The 18,168-nt window shown below is 39.9% G+C and overlaps 1 protein-coding gene across 1 annotated transcript in view; it reads right to left on the minus strand.

The window, feature by feature from the left end:
- Positions 1-13,691, minus strand: part of PPIL4 (peptidylprolyl isomerase like 4) — a 29,664-nt gene extending 15,973 nt beyond the window's left edge. Inside the window, exons 1-11 of the mRNA XM_074948587.1 lie at positions 13,523-13,691; positions 12,301-12,368; positions 12,151-12,215; positions 10,081-10,198; positions 9,127-9,269; positions 6,572-6,668; positions 4,393-4,509; positions 2,986-3,110; positions 2,300-2,366; positions 1,415-1,526; positions 256-352 (exon numbers count right to left, since the gene is read on the minus strand). Coding sequence (XP_074804688.1) covers positions 256-352; positions 1,415-1,526; positions 2,300-2,366; positions 2,986-3,110; positions 4,393-4,509; positions 6,572-6,668; positions 9,127-9,269; positions 10,081-10,198; positions 12,151-12,215; positions 12,301-12,368; positions 13,523-13,592 — 1,079 coding nt within the window. The 5' untranslated portion in view covers positions 13,593-13,691. The remainder of the gene's footprint in view (positions 1-255; positions 353-1,414; positions 1,527-2,299; positions 2,367-2,985; positions 3,111-4,392; positions 4,510-6,571; positions 6,669-9,126; positions 9,270-10,080; positions 10,199-12,150; positions 12,216-12,300; positions 12,369-13,522) is intronic.
- Positions 13,692-18,168: the final 4,477 nt, after the last annotated feature.

The following is an 18,168-nucleotide window of genomic DNA, read 5'->3' on the forward strand; positions in this document are numbered from 1 at the left end:
AGTTATTTACAACTGGGAGAAGTGGGTGTAAAATAAACACATTCTGATTTGACCGTGTGTTATGCACACAAAATAGCAAATTAAAATATAAATCTGTAATTCGAGAACTGATGCCACATAGTTATGTTAAGCAGCAGTTAAACATCTGCCCAACAAAAGCTTAGAGATTTAGAAGCTGTTTTCAAAATGTCTAGTTGCAAGTCCACTACATTACAGGCCAATATACCACACAGATTATTCAACTGTTAAGGATACTCTTGATTTAGCTTTACTTTCTCCTTCAAAGTTAATTTGGAAGGTTTATCACATTCCTTTTCATACTCTTTGAAGTCATCCTTGGTATACTTCCCACCTGTTCATACAAAAACAAACTGGGCTTTCATCTCCAGCTTAAAAATCAAAGACATAGGAGTACAGCACATTTCAGGATACAATTGTCATCATTACTGTAATCATATTTACAGACGTGCACAGTAACAAACTCCAGGAATGGTCTTATAGTGTGCATGACCCAGAGCAAAAGAGGGAGGATCAGGCCATGATTTTCCTTCTGTCTCTAGTCCTTCTGCCTGAAAAGACCTAGCTAGGTAATGGTTTCCTCCCACCTCATGCCTACTGGATGCAGAGCTTGGATAGGATCACAAGGCACCAAGTGGCAATTGTTCTGTTTGTGCTTGAAGCTGGTCCTGCAGCTCTCTGCTTACAGCTCTGTTGGCATTTCTGTTACTACCCCCTATTTTCAAAATGAAAACAATGAAATTTTGCTCTGTGCTAAAACTTAGAGGAAGGGAGGGAGTCACACTACAAAATTATACACTTTTTAGTATAAATTTTGAAAAACATTTTTCATGGGTTAACATTTTGAAGAGGTATATTGGATTTTATTTTCCATATTTCTGTTTTGAAGTTTTGAAAACTAGTTAACAGTACTGTCAGTTATGTACTGCCACCTTATGGTGAAGGCTAATACTGCAACAGAAGTATTAAATACCTTGATATTCAATTTGTCTTGTAAATGTAGTCCTTCATGAAGTGAATGGCAAACAAAGGCAGAATATGCTGATTACTGCAGTTTTATGTTAATAAATATCCAAAATTATCCCTTTAAAGCTTGAGATTAATATAAAACAATACCAATAGTTGACTTTTACTGGCAAAAAATACACTTGGCAACATGACAGCTACCAATAAACCCCTTGTCCTCTAATATGCAGTAAACAGGTAGAGACCTAGACTTAGTAGCCTTTGCTCATGCAGCCAGGAATACCAAGCTGTGGCCATTATACTGCCGAAAGGAGTTGATTAACCTTGTAACAGAGATGCTTGTCCTATACAACAACTCTAGTTTAGGAGAGCAATATTTAATAATTTAAGGTTTGAAGTTGGTACAGAATCAAAAGGACGACAAAACTACCTTTTCCTCTCCATTTAATCTTTGCAACAGATTGGCTAAAATCCACATGTATTCTCCGGTCATCTATCAGCACGTTATCCATTTTGAAGTAGGCTTTCTCACAATCTTCCTCCTTTTGCAGTGTTTCCAGAAGATTTAAGTCAAGATTAATTAACAAATCATACACAAATATTCTTATGAAGTCAGCATTTAAATCTGAAGTGAATTGCTCTTGGCATAGAGATTCCTAATGAATATGCCACAACTGAGTAAATACGTATTTCATTTTCTAAAATGGATTAAATCACACCACTCATCACACTTCTAAAATTTTTAAAAAATAAATATAATAATTTTACTATTTGCCTTAATGTAAGCATTTCATCTTTGAGATTAGATAAATCTATGCCAAAACATACTAGTTATTTATGTGTATTATGTTTGGAATAATACATTTAGACACAATTACAGCAGACAATGGCTTTATTAAAAATCCTAAACTCTCTGGCAGGCTAAAGATAAGTGTTCTGGCGTACTCTTGAATTTCACTCAGATATCACTCTACTGTCATTCTGTGAGAAAGACAACAGCCAACCAATAAAACACAAGCTATAAATTTTCTATCATGAGAACTCTTACAGTCTGATCATATTCCAATTATTGACTTCAAAAGGGACTGAAGTACATATTTAAACAGTTTGCTAAATAGGGATGAACTTAAATATATGCTTAAATGTTTTCCTGAACTGAGGACTACATCCTTTGTAGGCTGCAGTCAATAGATGAGAATATTAACCAACACACTTGAGCAGATCACCCGTTCTCATTCCATCCAGCATAGAGCTGTGTTTGTGAGGAGAGAGATAACCCAAGCATATTATTACACTGCTTTTATAAGCAACATACCTTTTCAAATTCAATGAAAGCATAACAAAGAGATTCACCCGTCTTCCAGTCTCTAATCACTTCACAGCTGAAAAAATAGCATGAAATTAAAGTGTCAATGCCTTCTGGTTTGAAAATGGCTGACGACTATCACTGTTTGAAAGGGTCTTTAACAGGTTAGAAATTTTAACCTGTGTTATAATGCCTTTGAGGCTTGATCCTCAACCATAACTCACATAAGTAACCTCTACTCACGCTGGTAGCCTCAGTGACTTCAAACAGCTGAAGTGGATTTAAATAGGACTACTCATGTGAGCAATCGTTGAGATTTGTACGGGTTTTAGAATTAGTCCTAAAATTAGTAAAACAAAAGCTTATTGAATCAGATTCTATTTTCCATCATTAATGCTCTGATTTTTTTTTACATTTTACTATGCTAGGACAAAAATTTGTTAGTTTAACTTTTGGGATTGCAATTAATGCTGAGGAATGTTTAAGCAAGAGCCATGTAACAGGCTGGCAGTATTTCTCTGAAACACCCCAACTAGTCAGCAGTTGTCCCACTACTATACACAGATACAAGGGTGGTCAAAGTGGGTCTCCAAAGAGAGTGAGCGCACGCAGAGCAGTGGAACCTAGGGAGACTGCTTAAACTGAACTTGGTTCTCTTTTTGGTGTTTTTTTTATAACTATTCTGTAAAAGTTACCTTTTAATGGGCCCAAATCGTGAAAATATTATCTCCAGGTCTTCATCTGTGGTCACAGGATTCAGTTTACAGACAAACAGCACATTTTCTGGTGGTTTGATATCTGCATCTGGTAAATCTCCCACCTACAGCACACAGAAAAGGGAAGGCTTTTCAATTTGTTCTAGACAAAGCTTCCTGAATTTCATGGCACTATGTTCTGTTGGGAAAGGAGGGGAGGGGAGGGGACGACAAATATTCTTTTCCTCGTGACTCGATCAGTGGAAACCTGGGGAAATACCTATAGTCACTCAGAGGACTCAGAAAGGAGAACATTATTTTCCCCAAAAAGTATGGTTAGTGGTTAAAACAGGTGACTAGAAATGTGCAGTGTTCTACTGCCAGTGACTGCATGATTAATATTCTCTGCTTTAGTTTCCCCATCAGTAAAATCAGGATAATACTTCTCTCTCTTGCAGGAATGCTGAGGCTTAAATTTGTTCGTAAAAAGCTTTTTTTACGTTCTTTAGATGAAAGATGCTATGCCAGAGTACCATTAGAGCTTAGTTGGTATTAGTCAAAGTTGGGTGGATGAATAATACAAAGTTGACAGACAAAACAATGCGTAATGATTTGTCACATACATTCATACAATGAAAGGACTCACTGCTGCCATTTTAAAAATAAGAACTGAACTGGGTCTTTTCCTCATTAATATTCCTAAAGAAGGTGAACTGAACCTCCTTTTAATATGGCTGGTGCCAGACTTTAGTTCTAGTTCACTGCAATTCCACAAGGACTCCAGAAGCTACAACCAGATAGTACCATTAAGTCAAACATCCCAAGGGAAGAAAGCAGGGAGAAAAAATTAACTATTAGTGGGTTCTTGCTTATTATCTAACAGCAGGCAGCTATTCTGTTGTAATTCTGTGAATGGGAACCAACCACTATATTGCTGTGTATTCCCAATGCCAATATGTGAATTTGGGGAGAAATTATTTCATGGTAACTCAGCCATCCAATACATACAAACTTCCAGTACCAAGACAGAAACACACAGCAGGGATAACAGTTCCATGCAGGACTGACCAGCTTTTATAATTTTACAAGCGTCTCTAGCAAGTTCTTACAAACCCCCTATAAGACCAATTCTAGTCCTGGGTTTGGAACAGAGATGGTACAGGTGTTCCTGGGAAATCTCCTCCTACAAATGGATGAAGATCAAGTGTCCATGTTCACTCTTTTAGCTCTACCAGCAGCCTGATACCATGCACCCTAGTCCATGAGGCCAACATTTCTGATATGCAACTCAAGGCAAGCACTTGTCTTAAGCATTCACTCACCCAGACATAATGTAGAGCATATATACACAAAGAAATTACATCTGACAAGACAAAAAAAAACCCAAAACACAAAACTGATGTTTACCATTTCCAAAAGAATGGCCTGAGTTTTTGCTTCTTTCTCTGCCTGAATTTCTTCCACTTCATCAACAGACTTTCCTTTGAAGTCATCAATTTCTTCATCTGCTCTTATTCTGCCACTCTATGAGAAACAGAAAAAAAAAATAGCATTTTAATACTGACCCATGGGTAAGCCTTTATTTTTCTTAATACTAAAACCCTACCTCAGTCTGGGATTGTGTGTGTTGTGAAACTAAGACTATATCCCTGAACCATTAGGCTAAGATCATTCACTCTGGTCAGACAGACAACCAAGCAGCCTACACATGGTAATGAGTTTCTATCACAGTCAACCTGGGCTAGATTCAATTAGACAATATGGAGTCTTTCACCTCTATTATACCAAATGTATCCCCAACATACCTGCCAGCTTGTTTCTATTTAGGGGAGTACCCCCTCCCTTTTTTTTTTTTTTTTTTTTAATATTTCTTTATTGAAATGAGTATACAAGTAGTATTGAAGATTTCTGCCTCATCTAGCAGGACTTCAATTTAACACTACAATTACAGGAACTGTATATTTTATACTATTGTATTTAGTCAAGTATTCCAAACAAAAACATTCCTACAACAAAATATTGGCCATTTTAAATTCTCCTCCAAAAAGTTCTCTTATTTCAAAAGATTTCACTAGAGCTAACTGGTGTATCCCTGTTTTTTCTCTGCAAGTGTCTGATTATAAAACTTTCAAGTGTTTGTCTAACATACACTGGGCTATCAAGCTCCATATGCAGTGTTTAGACTTGTGGATATATTAGACAAATTTTGGTATACCCTCTATTCTAATTAAGTTCCTGTACCAAACTCATCACTAAGGTATCTGTTTAAACTTCTTTTTTTAAAACATGTAACTTCTCTAGTCAATTTATTGTTTGAAACATTGTTCCCAGACAAAAGATATTTCCTTTCAGCAGCTCCAATAACTGCAAGGTAAGAAAACATAATAAGCTGAATTGTTCTGCAAATCCCTTCTGCCTAGAATACAAACAAAACAAATCAGCGTGTCTGCTTGTATGTGAAATAATACTTTCCAGTTTAACAATAATTTTCTTTTGTGTGGAAATGCTGATAATGTTTCCTATTGAAAAAAGGGAATAAAAGGATAAACTTCATTTTATAAAATGTAAAAAGAAAATAAGTTAGCAGTGATTTTTTTGATTCTTCCAGAAGAATGTATCAAGGAAACAATGCCAGAGCTGGGCATTTCAGACAACAGGTTCATTACTATTAAAATAACATTACAGCTTTTCTCTTTGTAGTGTGAATTATAAAGTAAGTCTTTGCATCCCATCCCACTATACACAGTCACAACTGGAAACACCCTGATCTTTTTTTGTTCTCTTCTTCAAAACTGTAATAGTTATTTGCTTTGTAAGCACAGAGGTCACTTCAAGTACAACTGTGCTGTGACGGTCCATCTAGACTAGTATGTTGTGTTCCAACAGTGGCCAGTGCCAGGTCCCAAGGGATAAGGAATGAACAGAACAGGCAATCGTCAAGCGATCTAGAGGCAGGGACACCATCCCCGCCCATCAGCCACTGATGGACCTATCCTCCATGAACTTATCTAGTTCTTTTTTGAACCCTGTTATAGTCTTGGCCTTCACAACATCCTCCTCTGGCAAGGAGTTCCAAAAGATAACTGTATGTTGTATGAAGAAATACTTCCGTTTGTTTTAAATCTGCTATTAATTTCATTTGGTTACCCCTAGTTTTGTCTTATGAGGAGTAAATAAGACTTCCTTATTTACTTTCTCCATACCAATCATGATTTTATAGACCTCTAACATACCTCTTCTTAGTCATCTCTTTTCCAAGCTGAAAAGTCCCAGTCTTATTAATCTCTCCTCATATGAAAGCCATTCCATACCCCTAATAATTTTTGTTGCCCTTTTCTGAACCTTTTCCAATTCCTATATATAGATCTTCAGAAATCTTCCCCCACTAAAGAAATGTGTAATTGCATATTCGCAGCTCTTATTTTGCAAAACGCTTCCTTGCATGTTTAACTTTAAGCACGAGTACTCTATTTGACTTCAATGGACTATTCACGTGCTTTGCTGAATGTGGGCCATAGGGGAAACAACTAGTTAGCACATTTATTCATTTCCAACACCTTCCCAAGAAGCTGTTGGCAGTACTTACATCTAGTTGTTCCTTGCTGGGCTCTGGGGAGCAGTCAGGTATTATTAAACCAGAGGGGTCATCAAATGGATCATCTAATATCACTGTATGATTTATCCTAATGGGAAATTTAAAGTCAAGTCAAGTCCAGTCCAAGAGTCAGCATTTTAATTGGTTTAAAACTAGCTCTTACTTTGATTCCATGTTCATCAATTAATCTTAGGGATACTAGTAGAGATTATATCCTACTACATGGCTAGACAAATAAATACTGTGTATAACTACATACTAAATTCTACGTACTCATATATAATGATTAATAAAGCCAGTTCAGATGTGCACACAGGCTGCTAGGATACAAGGAATAAACCAAGTATTTTTATTAATAAACAATTGTTGATTTTTTAATGTACTTGTTTATTCCTTGACCAACATTTAATCTAGTTTATGAGTAAAGTCTTCATTTCAACCTCTTGCCCTCTTAACTCCCCACTTAGTGCATCCTACAGTTATTTTTGGCTACATGGAATCAAAACAAAAATACAGCTGAATTGTCCGAAAGTGGTACACAGATTAATATAGAAGAAACCTACAGATCACCACAGACACCTTCACAGATCCAGTAACCAATCCAAACATACCAAGAAATCTGTTATCTACAGACAGACACTCAGATACCACAGAATATGCTCCAAGGAGAAAGTCTGGGATATTCATCTTAACACACTTAAGACCACCTTCAACAAGCAAGGGTAGTCCACCAGAGAAGTAGATCACATCATGGAACAAGTCACCCAAATTCCTCAAGAGAACCCGCTTCAATATGGAAATAAAGCCTCCTCTGTCTATACACCTCTAATTGTCACTGACAACCCACACTGGAACCCATATGGGAGGCAGGGGTATCAAACAATTACAACCTATACACTATGGGAACCATATCCTGAAGTAAATCTTTCCTGAACTGCCCCCCTCTTCTGGCCTTCAAACAACCCCATCCCAACCTCACCATCAGAAGCAAGCTCCCCACAGACCAAGATACATCAACTAAAAGCAACAGAGCCTGCTAGATGAGCAGATACAAAAATCTGTAGATATATCTGAACTGCAATAATGATCAGCATCCCCCAACACCACACCTTTCAAGATCCATTGGTCCTACACATGCCTGTCAACATGTACTGTACCTCATCCAGCGCACTAAATGCCCCAACAATAATTATGTGGGTGAAACCAGACAATCACTACATTCCCAAAAAGTTATAAAAAGACAAAAAACACCCTATTGCTTGTGTGTGTGTGAACATTTTTCACAATGAGATCACTCTATATCTGACCTCTCAGTTCTCATCCTCAAAGGAAACCTGCATAACGCTTTCAGTAGACAAGCCTGGGAGCTTAAATGTATAACTTTGCTAGACACTAAAAATCATGGACTGAATACAGAAACTGGATTTATGGTTTATTACAAAAATCTATAACCAACTAATCTCCTCCCCCAGCTTTTTCTTCCTCTCCTTTTTCCTCTATGATTAGAGAGGTGTTAACAGGCCACTTCACCTTGAATGATCCCTTGAAATATGTGCTACCTACTTATGCTGCACGATCTGTTCCACCTTGTACTTAGTTTTGACACTGAGTACATGTCCCAGACCTGAAGATCTGTGTGTAAGCTTGTCTCTCACCAAAAGAAGTTGTTCCAATAAAAGAAATTACCTCACCCGCCTAGTCTCTCTCATATCCTGGGACTAACACACCTACAACACCACATGTTACACGGATTAACAACATTATAAACATTATTTTGGATGGTCTGGACAACAACAACATCCATCCCATCTATGGACCCAATCCTGCAAATTCCCAATGGTGCTATGTGCAGATGCAGGGTCCATCTGAGCTTACAGGTCTGGGGCCTACAACTTCTCTTTCAGTTGATAAGACAGCATGATCTAGTCAATGCATCTTCCTCTAAAGTCATTTAGAAAGTCCCCCATAACATATGATTACACAATATTTTACCAGTAATAATGGAACGAAGAAACATACTAGATACTTTAACAAGTGTCCTGACATTGCCATATTAACTCTATTTACAGAAAGATCAATGAACCAGTTCTTACAAAAATCACAACACACCCTCTGTAAGAGGGCAGGTTCCATTCCCACCCTCTGATACCCAGAAACCTCTCAGACTCTCCAGTAAGTAGCACCTCCATATTATTTATTTATATTCCCGCCACCAACCCCAATACAGTCCTGTGCAGCTAAGTATTAACAGTGGTTTCTTGCCCCTTCCTGCAGGGCCAGAGAGGCACAGAGATCTCCCTTCCTTAGAATTCCAGAACAGACAGGGTTCAATTAACCTAATCTTCTGTCCCTTCCTTCCTGTGTCACCCTCAGCTGGTGTCTAACTGGTTCATCAGTCTCGAGACTGATCAGCTAATTAGCCACACACTCCCCAATCGGCCTTCTCCATGGAAACTAATCTGTGCCGAAGTGATCTGAGGGCTGGCTAATAAGTTAGCCTCCAGCACTTTGTCACCACTAAGCTACAAAGTTAAACCTAGTCATACCTGATGTCTTGATAAGGAACGAATTCTTTGTCAACGAAGGTCTCGTTAATTTTCTTTAATACATCCATGCCTTCTGTTACTTCTCCAAACACTGTGTGCACACCATCAAGGTAATCTAGGTTTTCCCCTGTAGTAATAAGAAACTACAAGGACAAGATAAAAAAAACCTGTTTACAAGTAAACTGTAAAATTTTTAGAATCTCCATGTAATTTTGGGCCTGACACCGTGCCCACTGAAGTAAGTGGGAGTTTCACCATTGACTTCAATGGGAGAGGACAGGAACAGACCTTCAAGCAGCATAAGCTGATGTAGCTCAATTGGCTTTAATGGAACTATGACAGTTTACACCAGCTGAGCATCTAGCCCTCCACCGTTAATTTAAGAACAGACCATACGGTTAACCAACACAATAATGAATGACAGTTGCAACCCATGCTTTACAATCAAATTGGAAAAGTCTTGCTCATTGCTATATTTAGCTGGACACAGCTCTAGCTAGGAGGAACTGACAGATTTGTCCAGGAGAACAGGAGCAGATTTTAAAAAATAAATTTTTTTTGAAGTATACGTAGGGAATACTACACATTAGCCCAGGTTAACCGCCACACTGTCCCTTTCAGTCCTCTTCTACCTAAACAACGTTATTGTTAATGATTATTTTATCAGCCTAGCACCTTTGAGCAGCTCTACAATAAAGAGCCAATAAGTGCACCTGATGATGAAGAAAACATGTTAGTAAGGTAGGATTTCAGCTTCCAAGTTAGAGAGTTTATTATAACTAGGAAGCTCTAGAATCATTTGAAAAAATATGAATACCTCATCGGTATCCTTTTAACAATAAGGAACAGCAATTGTGTGTTATTTTCATTGTTATGCACATTTTTTAAACCTGTGGAGTTTCCCTCTTTGCTATTCCAGAGTTATAGCAAAGCCTCTCAACACTGTGCGCTGACCTGAGATCCATGTTGATCATTGCCATTGTTCACCATTGACACGGTTCCCTTTTTCTTGTGCTTAATTCTTGGCACTTTTTCTGCCTCAAAAAATCTAGCTTGATCACCATAGAGTTTACTGAAAATATATACAATAAATATGTTATGAGGCAGCAAGATTCAAAAATGCTGACAGTGAAACAAGCGTTATACAACAGTGAACAAGACAAAATAATTTACAAAAATATGTTATAATAAGAATGCTCAAAGAAAATGATCACTTTACATTATACATTTATACTGTGACTATAGGATTACCCAGCCACCCCTCATAATACAGGTAATGTTAACAGCTCTTTCCCTGCAGACATTCTACAGAATTAGGGGGTTTTAAGCATATTAGAAAACACTGTCTGACATCTGTTAGATACTAGCATGTAATTTGCTAGAAGCTACTGTCAAAATGTACTTTCAGTACAGTGTGCAAGGAATTAAAAGCATAATTCACTTTATCAAATATAAATGGTACTTGTGCATCAAATTCTCTTTATAAAACAAAGTAAAAGCAATTAAATAGCTTGTTCATAGACTAAAATTCATCATCTGAACAAAAAAAGCTGCCAACTTCATTTTACACATTAGCTTTCAAGGCATACAGGACTCGATGCAGTGATTTTAAGTCTCAATGTCTGATCCTGATCTCACATTGTTCTCCCCCAGGTGAGAGATCTGGCTTACACATAAAATTATGATTTTAAACTGATTGTGAACCTACATGTGCACTCTTAAATCCATTTCAACATGGCTTATATCAGTTTACATTGCACCAAGAACTGAAACCCCCACATTTCAGTCCTGTTCAGCAATAAGAAAAAGATAACATCCTCAGAATGGATCTGTATTCTCAGAGGCGAACAGTAGAACAGAAGAGGGAAGCAAGTCAGCCTGCCACTCTTTTAGAAGATTCTACTTTTGACAGAGCACATCAAAGAGCCAGGCGGGGAAAGAAAAATCAGTGTATAATATGAAAAAGTGCAAAGGAAGAGAAGATCCCAGGAGTGACTGGTAACAGACCAGAATAATAATACACCAGAACCCTGGATTGTCAAAAGTTTTAAACCACTTACAGGGACACAGTTTGGTCCCCATCTACCCTATAGCGTGGGTAAAAATTTGTAACCAGGTCTCCCTAACTCCATTGTAGCATAGCATAGCATAGCACAGATGCAAATTTATTTGGTGTACTTCCTTAAAGGTCTGTATTACGGAGGTCTGGAGTAGCATTAGCCAGTTTGCAAGTCTATTGGCTGCAGATAGTTACATGAGAAGTATTCATCAACTATGCAGTAAATACAGGTTTTTTCCCCCCTGCAACTTGAACTTGATTTTCCCTCTAGAACATCAGTTTCAAAGAAAAAATGATCTGGAAGATTATGCAGTCAGCCAGAATTCTCTCTTACCTGTTTGCATGTTTCTTCAGGTGCATCACTATAGAAAACTGATTTTTATAAGAAGCTTAATTTTCTTCCTAACACCAATTTTAATGCGTCCCTCTTAAAAAACACTCAAACACAAGACTCTCCAATTACCTATTTCCAAAAAGCACACTTCATGTATTTAGTGTAGTTAAAATGTGAGCCCAAGCAACAGTTTTATTGACTTGGAAAGGGGGCTCGGGGAGTTGACACATGAATACAGGAATGTTTACTATAGTCGCCTGCTTCCCCTCCATCACAAGCAAAATGTAAGTGCAGTAAATCATAGTTCTCAGCACTGCAGTAGAAAAATGTGTTTACTTCCACAGAGCAGCTACGTAGGACACACAGCACAGCAGCCTAACCTACAGTCACCTGCTCACAATTACACCCATTATTGATTTGATTTAGAACAGAAGCAGCATGCTGTCCCGAAAAAAAACTAAGTGTCTAGGATAAAAAAACAGCATGAGGAATGACAACAGACATCAAGATGTATGAGCCAAAAGAAGCTCTCATCTCCCAACAATCATTCAGTAGGACATTCAGCAAGTGCAAACTGGGTCAACTACACTCCCAAATTAGGCCTATTTCATTTTAGGTAGGTTTTACTCACCAAAAGATGGACTCCCCTCCACGGCCAGTCCCCAAGGGGTCACCAGTTTGTATAATAAAATCCCTCTGTAACAATGCAAGATACACAAGGTATTAGTCTACTTATGGATGTAGACAAAGAAGGAAATAAAAATCTATTTTAAACGCTCACCTGTACATTGTGAATGAGGCAGTAGTTGTAGTACTTGATTTTGCAAAGCTTCAGAAAGTTCTGACAAGCTGCAAGAAATTATATTGAAATTTACTAAAAAAACCTGTTAATGTGATTTGCACATGGATCTTTTCTTTTTGGCTGTACTGGGACTTTATTAACCTTGACTCTAAAGCCTTCTGCACATCTATGGAAAAGATTAAATACTATGCATTTTCCCTTCTTAAATCCCACATCCAGCAATATTTAGAATCCTAAATATGAACAGTTGTATAACAAAGATCAGCACACATTCTACCCTCCTTGGCCTTCCCCAATTAATGTCTACCAAGGAAAAAGTCAATGTTGGTTTTTCAATTTAAAAACTATTACACTTACTGAATATTTTAGAGACTTAAAAATAAGATGTATAGTGTCTGTAGTAGAAGAAAATGAGTTCCCAACCAAAATTGTTGTTTATAATTAGAAAAAAAAACAGAGTAATAAATTTCCACATCCCCCTGAAATTAAATGTGGAAACTAAGGCCCTCATCCTGCAAGTACACACATTTAACTTACCAGAGTAAGCATCTTTTATCCTAACATCCTTACACCCACCCAAACACAGAATCAAGGACCTAATTTGGTATAGCAAATGTAATCTCCAACATGCATTTTTTCAACTAAAATAAATAAATAAATATTTGTGCACACTTTATGAGAACTAAAAACCAGAAAAAGGCAGGATTACTGCAAGCCCCCAACAAGGGGTTCCTTAAGAGTGTTAAGTATCAAAGGGGGTAGGCGTGTTAGTCTGTATCCACAAAAACAAGGAGTCCGGTAGCACCTTAAAGACTAACAGATTTATTTGGGCATAAGCTTTCGTGGGTAAAAAACCCACTTCTTCAGATTCATGGAGTGTTCGAGTCAAGTCAAATGCAATCAACCCCTCATTTTCATTCTGTGACCGTATCACCCAGGAGAGGTGAAGCACAGTCAGCATCACCACATGATCTGCTCCGTGACCCTACTGGTGCCCTGCTTTTGAACCCACCCACCCCCACCCCCACTCCCACCCCTAGGAGTCGCCCCCATGCACAGCACCGCGCCATTAGCGCTATCCTAAACTCTGCGGCCTCCGCCCTCCTCAGCTGAAGGAGCGGGATGTTTGCACTGGGTGGGTCTGCCCCCAACGCGCCCCCCCCCCCCGCTGCAAGTCCCCAGCCCCCCCACCGCCCCTCACCTCTGGGCCTCTCCTCCGTGTACAGGTCGACCACCAGGTCGCCCACCGTGGTCTCCAGCAACACAGCCATGGCCGCCGCGCCCCGGAACCACAACAACGCAGCACCAGGCACCGCAGCGCGTCCCTCCCGCGGCTGCCTCCGGCAGAATCAGAGGGAAGAGGCGGCAACTTTCGGCTCTGCAGTTATGGAGCGCGCCCGCGCAAACTGACCGTGCTCAGTGACACCTATTGAAGCCGCCGCCCGCCTCACCCGCTGCCCTCACTTGGGCGGGCGGTGTGACGCAACAGCAAAAGGGGGCGGGGTGTGCGGAACGGAGGGGCGGGGCACTGTCTGCACAGGAGGGTGAGGCTAAGCAAGGCGCATGCGCTGCGCTGATTGGCAGTGGCAGAGGGAGTGCGCGCGCTGAGTCTCCCTGCAGGGGTTCTGGGACTAGGGCTGTGAGGGGTGGGGGCTGTTTCTCTTCATGCAGCCGGCTACAAAGGTGGATGGAGCTGCTGAGAGAGGCGGGGTTCTGTGAGGTGTTTTACACAGACAGCTGTACTTGCTTGTGTTAAAAGCGTCCCTTGTCAAAGTGTGTCTGCCTAAAACCTCCGGGCCCTTCACTGACTTGTCTCAGCAGCTGCTGGTGGGGGCCTGACTTGGGGCTACCTTGTTCTTCTCATCCACTGGCCGCGTGTGGTTTCACACCTTTAAATCACGGACTTTTTAAAATGTTATTTTTCATTATTATTATTAGCACTGCTCTGCTTTATCTTTGCTAATGCTATGGGGTGGGGGCTATCATTGCGCTATTTAATATTTTAATCGCAAACAGGCACTGATTTTGTAGTGTCTGGAACTTCTTTAAGTAACGAGTGTCAGGGGCTGGAAATCACAGGAGAATGATTCAGGGGGGCTTGGGGTGTACGTATGGTTAGTCTGCAAGGTGAGTTAGGAGAGTGCCCGGCCGTTCCTAGGTACACGCAGAATACGCAGCTGCGTGGGGCACCAAATTGCCCCAAATTTCATGGTGCCCTAGGCAGCTGCGTGCTGCATACGCTGCAGCACCAGCTCCGGCAACCAGCCCTATCCCTTGGCCGCCGCCCACTGCAAGGGGCAGGGCCGTCCCTAAAAAGGGCCGTCCCTCCACCCCACCTCTTACCCTTCCCCCAGCTCCGCCCCCATGCCACGTCTTCCCCCAGCGACCCCGCATTCACCGGCTGCACTAGGAAGCAGAGCAACTCGGCCCCAACCCGCTCTACTCAGCCAGCTCCTAGCCGCGTCGCTCTGCTTCACGCTGCCCGTGAAGGGGGGGGACCGACCCCCGCATTCACCGGCGGCGGGAAGCAGAGCGCCGCGGCTGGAAGCTGGCTGAATAGAGCGGGCTGGGGTCAGGCTGCTCCACTTCCCACTGCTGCTGGTGAGTGCAGGGGACCCCTCTCACAAGCAACACGGCTGGGGCCGGGGCGAGGGAAGCGGAACGGGCTGCTCCCAGCCCCCTGCTAATTCCCCGAACCAAAGTGGCTTTGAGTGCAGCCTAGACCCTGGATGGGGAGGGAGCAGGTGCTGCCCCCGAGGAGGCCTGGGGTCCCCCACAGCCCCCCCGCGGGGGGAGGGGGGCTGCGTAGGGCACCAAAAATGGCTAGGGACAGCCCTGGGAGAGTGCTTGAGTGGCCGAAAATCTGGTGGTGCCAGAAAACTGATACCCAACTACCACAAGAAAGATTCCCTCCCCCTGGAGACCTGGGGTAACAGGCTGACTCTCAGTCCTGGGTACACCAAAAAGTGTCACATGTATTCAGTGTAATTCTGAATGAGGAAAATTAAGAGAGGGAGTGATGAAGAGAGCATCAAAGGGAAGAGAAGAGAGAATGGCTTTATAGGGTAAGTGAAAGCAGAAGGGAAAAGAGAGAGGAAGGAAGTCAACACTTAGATAAATATCCTGTACAGGGATCATCAAAGATGGGATTTTTCAGAGGAGTCTGAGGGCATTAGTTAGACACCCAACTCCCATTTAATTTCAATGGGAGTTGGGTGCCTGAATCCCTCAGGCTCTGTTGAAAATGCAAGGCTAAAGGGGATCCTTATTTTGCTATATGTTTGCATATTCATACAGTATTCTAAATAATTATCTTGCTGTTTAGTACATTTTAAGTATGATTTAATCACAAAGCCCATACTCAGAACATCATAGCAGCTTTAGAAGTGGGCCTAGTGTCAGTTGTGTAGAGTTCATCAGGCTTTTGTCAGAACACAACCCACTGAAACACGAACTATGACTTTACACTGGAATGCAATCCATAGTTAGGAACGCATGTAATTTAAAACTACTCCCACCAGCATATGCAATATTCACAAGTGCCAACAAATGATGCATGCTTATATCTGCCATTCCATCCTTGCAAACAGCTTTGTAACCATTATGAAATTCAGCAAAATATATCACTAGGATCCCTATTTACCAGATAGATTTATTGCATTATGTTGCTGGCTGACCTCCAGAGTGAGACTGTACAATGAACAGACACAAACAGAACTTCTGCCCCCTCGTTGAGTGGTACTTCTCTTATAGATGAGTCTTCTTTTTGGAAACTGCTTCAGTAGACAGCCATGCTGCATTTAAATTAGGGCTGTCAAACTATTAAAAAAAATCACAATTAAGCGTGAGATTTTAAAAATAGTTACAATTAATCACACTGTTAACCAATAATACAATATCAATTTAAATTCAGCATGGAAGCATGACCTCTGGAATGGTGGTCAAAGCATGAAGGGACATACAAATGTTTAGCATATCTGGAATGTAAATACCCAGCAATGCCAGCTACAACAGTCCCATGCGAACGCCTGTTCTCGCTTTCAGGTGACGTTGTACATAAGAAGTGGGCAGCATTATCTCCCGTAAATATAAACAAACTTGTTTCTCTTAACGATTGGCTGAAAAGAAGTAGGACTGAGTGGACTTACAGGTTCCAAAGTTTTAAATTGCTTTGTGTGTGAGTGCAGTTGTATATAAAAAATTCTATATTTGTAAATTGTACTTTCATGATAAAGAGATAGCACTACAGTGCTTGTATGAGGTTAATTGAAAAATACTATTTCTTGTTTCTATTTTACAGTGCAAATATTTGAAACAAAAGTGAGCACAGTAGACTTTGTATTCTGTGCTGTAAATGAAATCAATCTTTGAAAACGTAGAACATCCAAAAATATTTATAATAAATTTAAATTGGTATTCTATTAATGTTTAACAGTGCAATTAAAACTGTGATTCATGACTTTTTTTAATCTAGTTAATTTGTTTTGCATTAATCGCTTGCATTAACTGTGATTAATTGACAGCCCTAATTTAAGTGTGTGGGTAGAGAAAGGAAATGGAAATCAAGAAACCTGTTCTATTTCTTGCCCTGTCAGTGATTTGCTATGTGACCTTGGGCAAATCACAAAACTTCTCTGTGCCTCAGTTTCCTGATCTAACTGGAAATAATAACAACAATAAAAATCATACTAACTGTTGGCAAGTGTTTGAAATTATCAGATAAAAGCAACTATATAAAATATTTATTATTAAATAAATTCTGGAGAAATCAAAATAAAAAAAAATTATAACATTTATTTGGAGATAATCACAAACAAAACAAAACAAAAAACTAAAATAAAGCAGGACCAAGCAGTTATATACATGAAAGTTTCTTCAATGCTGAATGGTTCAAAGTCAAAGAAGTGAGAAGAATGCGCAAGATGTCATTTCCTGTAAGACTCCTAAATCTCAATCTCCATTGCCTTGTACATGTGCAAAGTGGGTGTAAAATACTACTTCTCTGTTTTCATAACATTTCACATTTGCTTTACACAGATGTAAATGATCATGCAATATGCAAGGTATTTGAAAATAAGCCCTTTTGTGTATTTAACTTTCAAGTATATAGATCTTCTATCCTTCAAATTATTATTTGCACAGAGTTTTAAATGTATTTACCTTTCCTGCCTATTATATCTGGAATCTCCCCTTTCCAGTGATATAGAGCTCCCACTTCTGGCCTTGCAGGGTAGGGAGGTCTCAAACCTGGTTCTGGTGCAAGACAGAATATTGCCTACATCTCAAACCAGTGTAGATTACATCAGAAAAGTCCACTTATGGGGGAAAAGAAGGAAACATTTATCTAGCAGGTTTTTTTTTTGTTTTGTTTTTTAATATACAGTGGCTCTTCAAAGCTCCTCAACAGTTTGAGAATTTGGTTTGTTCGAAATAGCTTCAGAAAAGGATTTATAGAGGGAGTGCAGGTGAGGCCATGCAAAGATGTATGGTGAAGTAATTATCACATGAATATCACCACCTATGTTCATATGGTCTGTGGGGATGCGAGTCTATTTGCTTACTGTAAAAAGCATTATTCAAAATGTGCAATTTGTTTTCTTAATGTAAAATGGATATTTAGAGTGCAGCACTGGCTCACTGAAAAAGTCTCCCAGCAGGCCCTAATATCACAAAACAAAATGGTTTAAGAGAAATCATTACCATCAGTTGCATCAAAGATTCATTAACTACAAAATCTTAAAATAGGCTTTAGCTCAGCAGACAATTGCAGACTGTCAAGCAAGCAAGAAGGATTTTTAAAAGGCTGTAATGTAAGCAGACCTAATTAATTTTCTTTCCTTTTCTGTT

The sequence above is a fragment of the Natator depressus genome, chromosome 3 (assembly GCF_965152275.1).
Source record: "Natator depressus isolate rNatDep1 chromosome 3, rNatDep2.hap1, whole genome shotgun sequence".
NCBI lineage: Eukaryota > Metazoa > Chordata > Testudines > Cheloniidae > Natator > Natator depressus.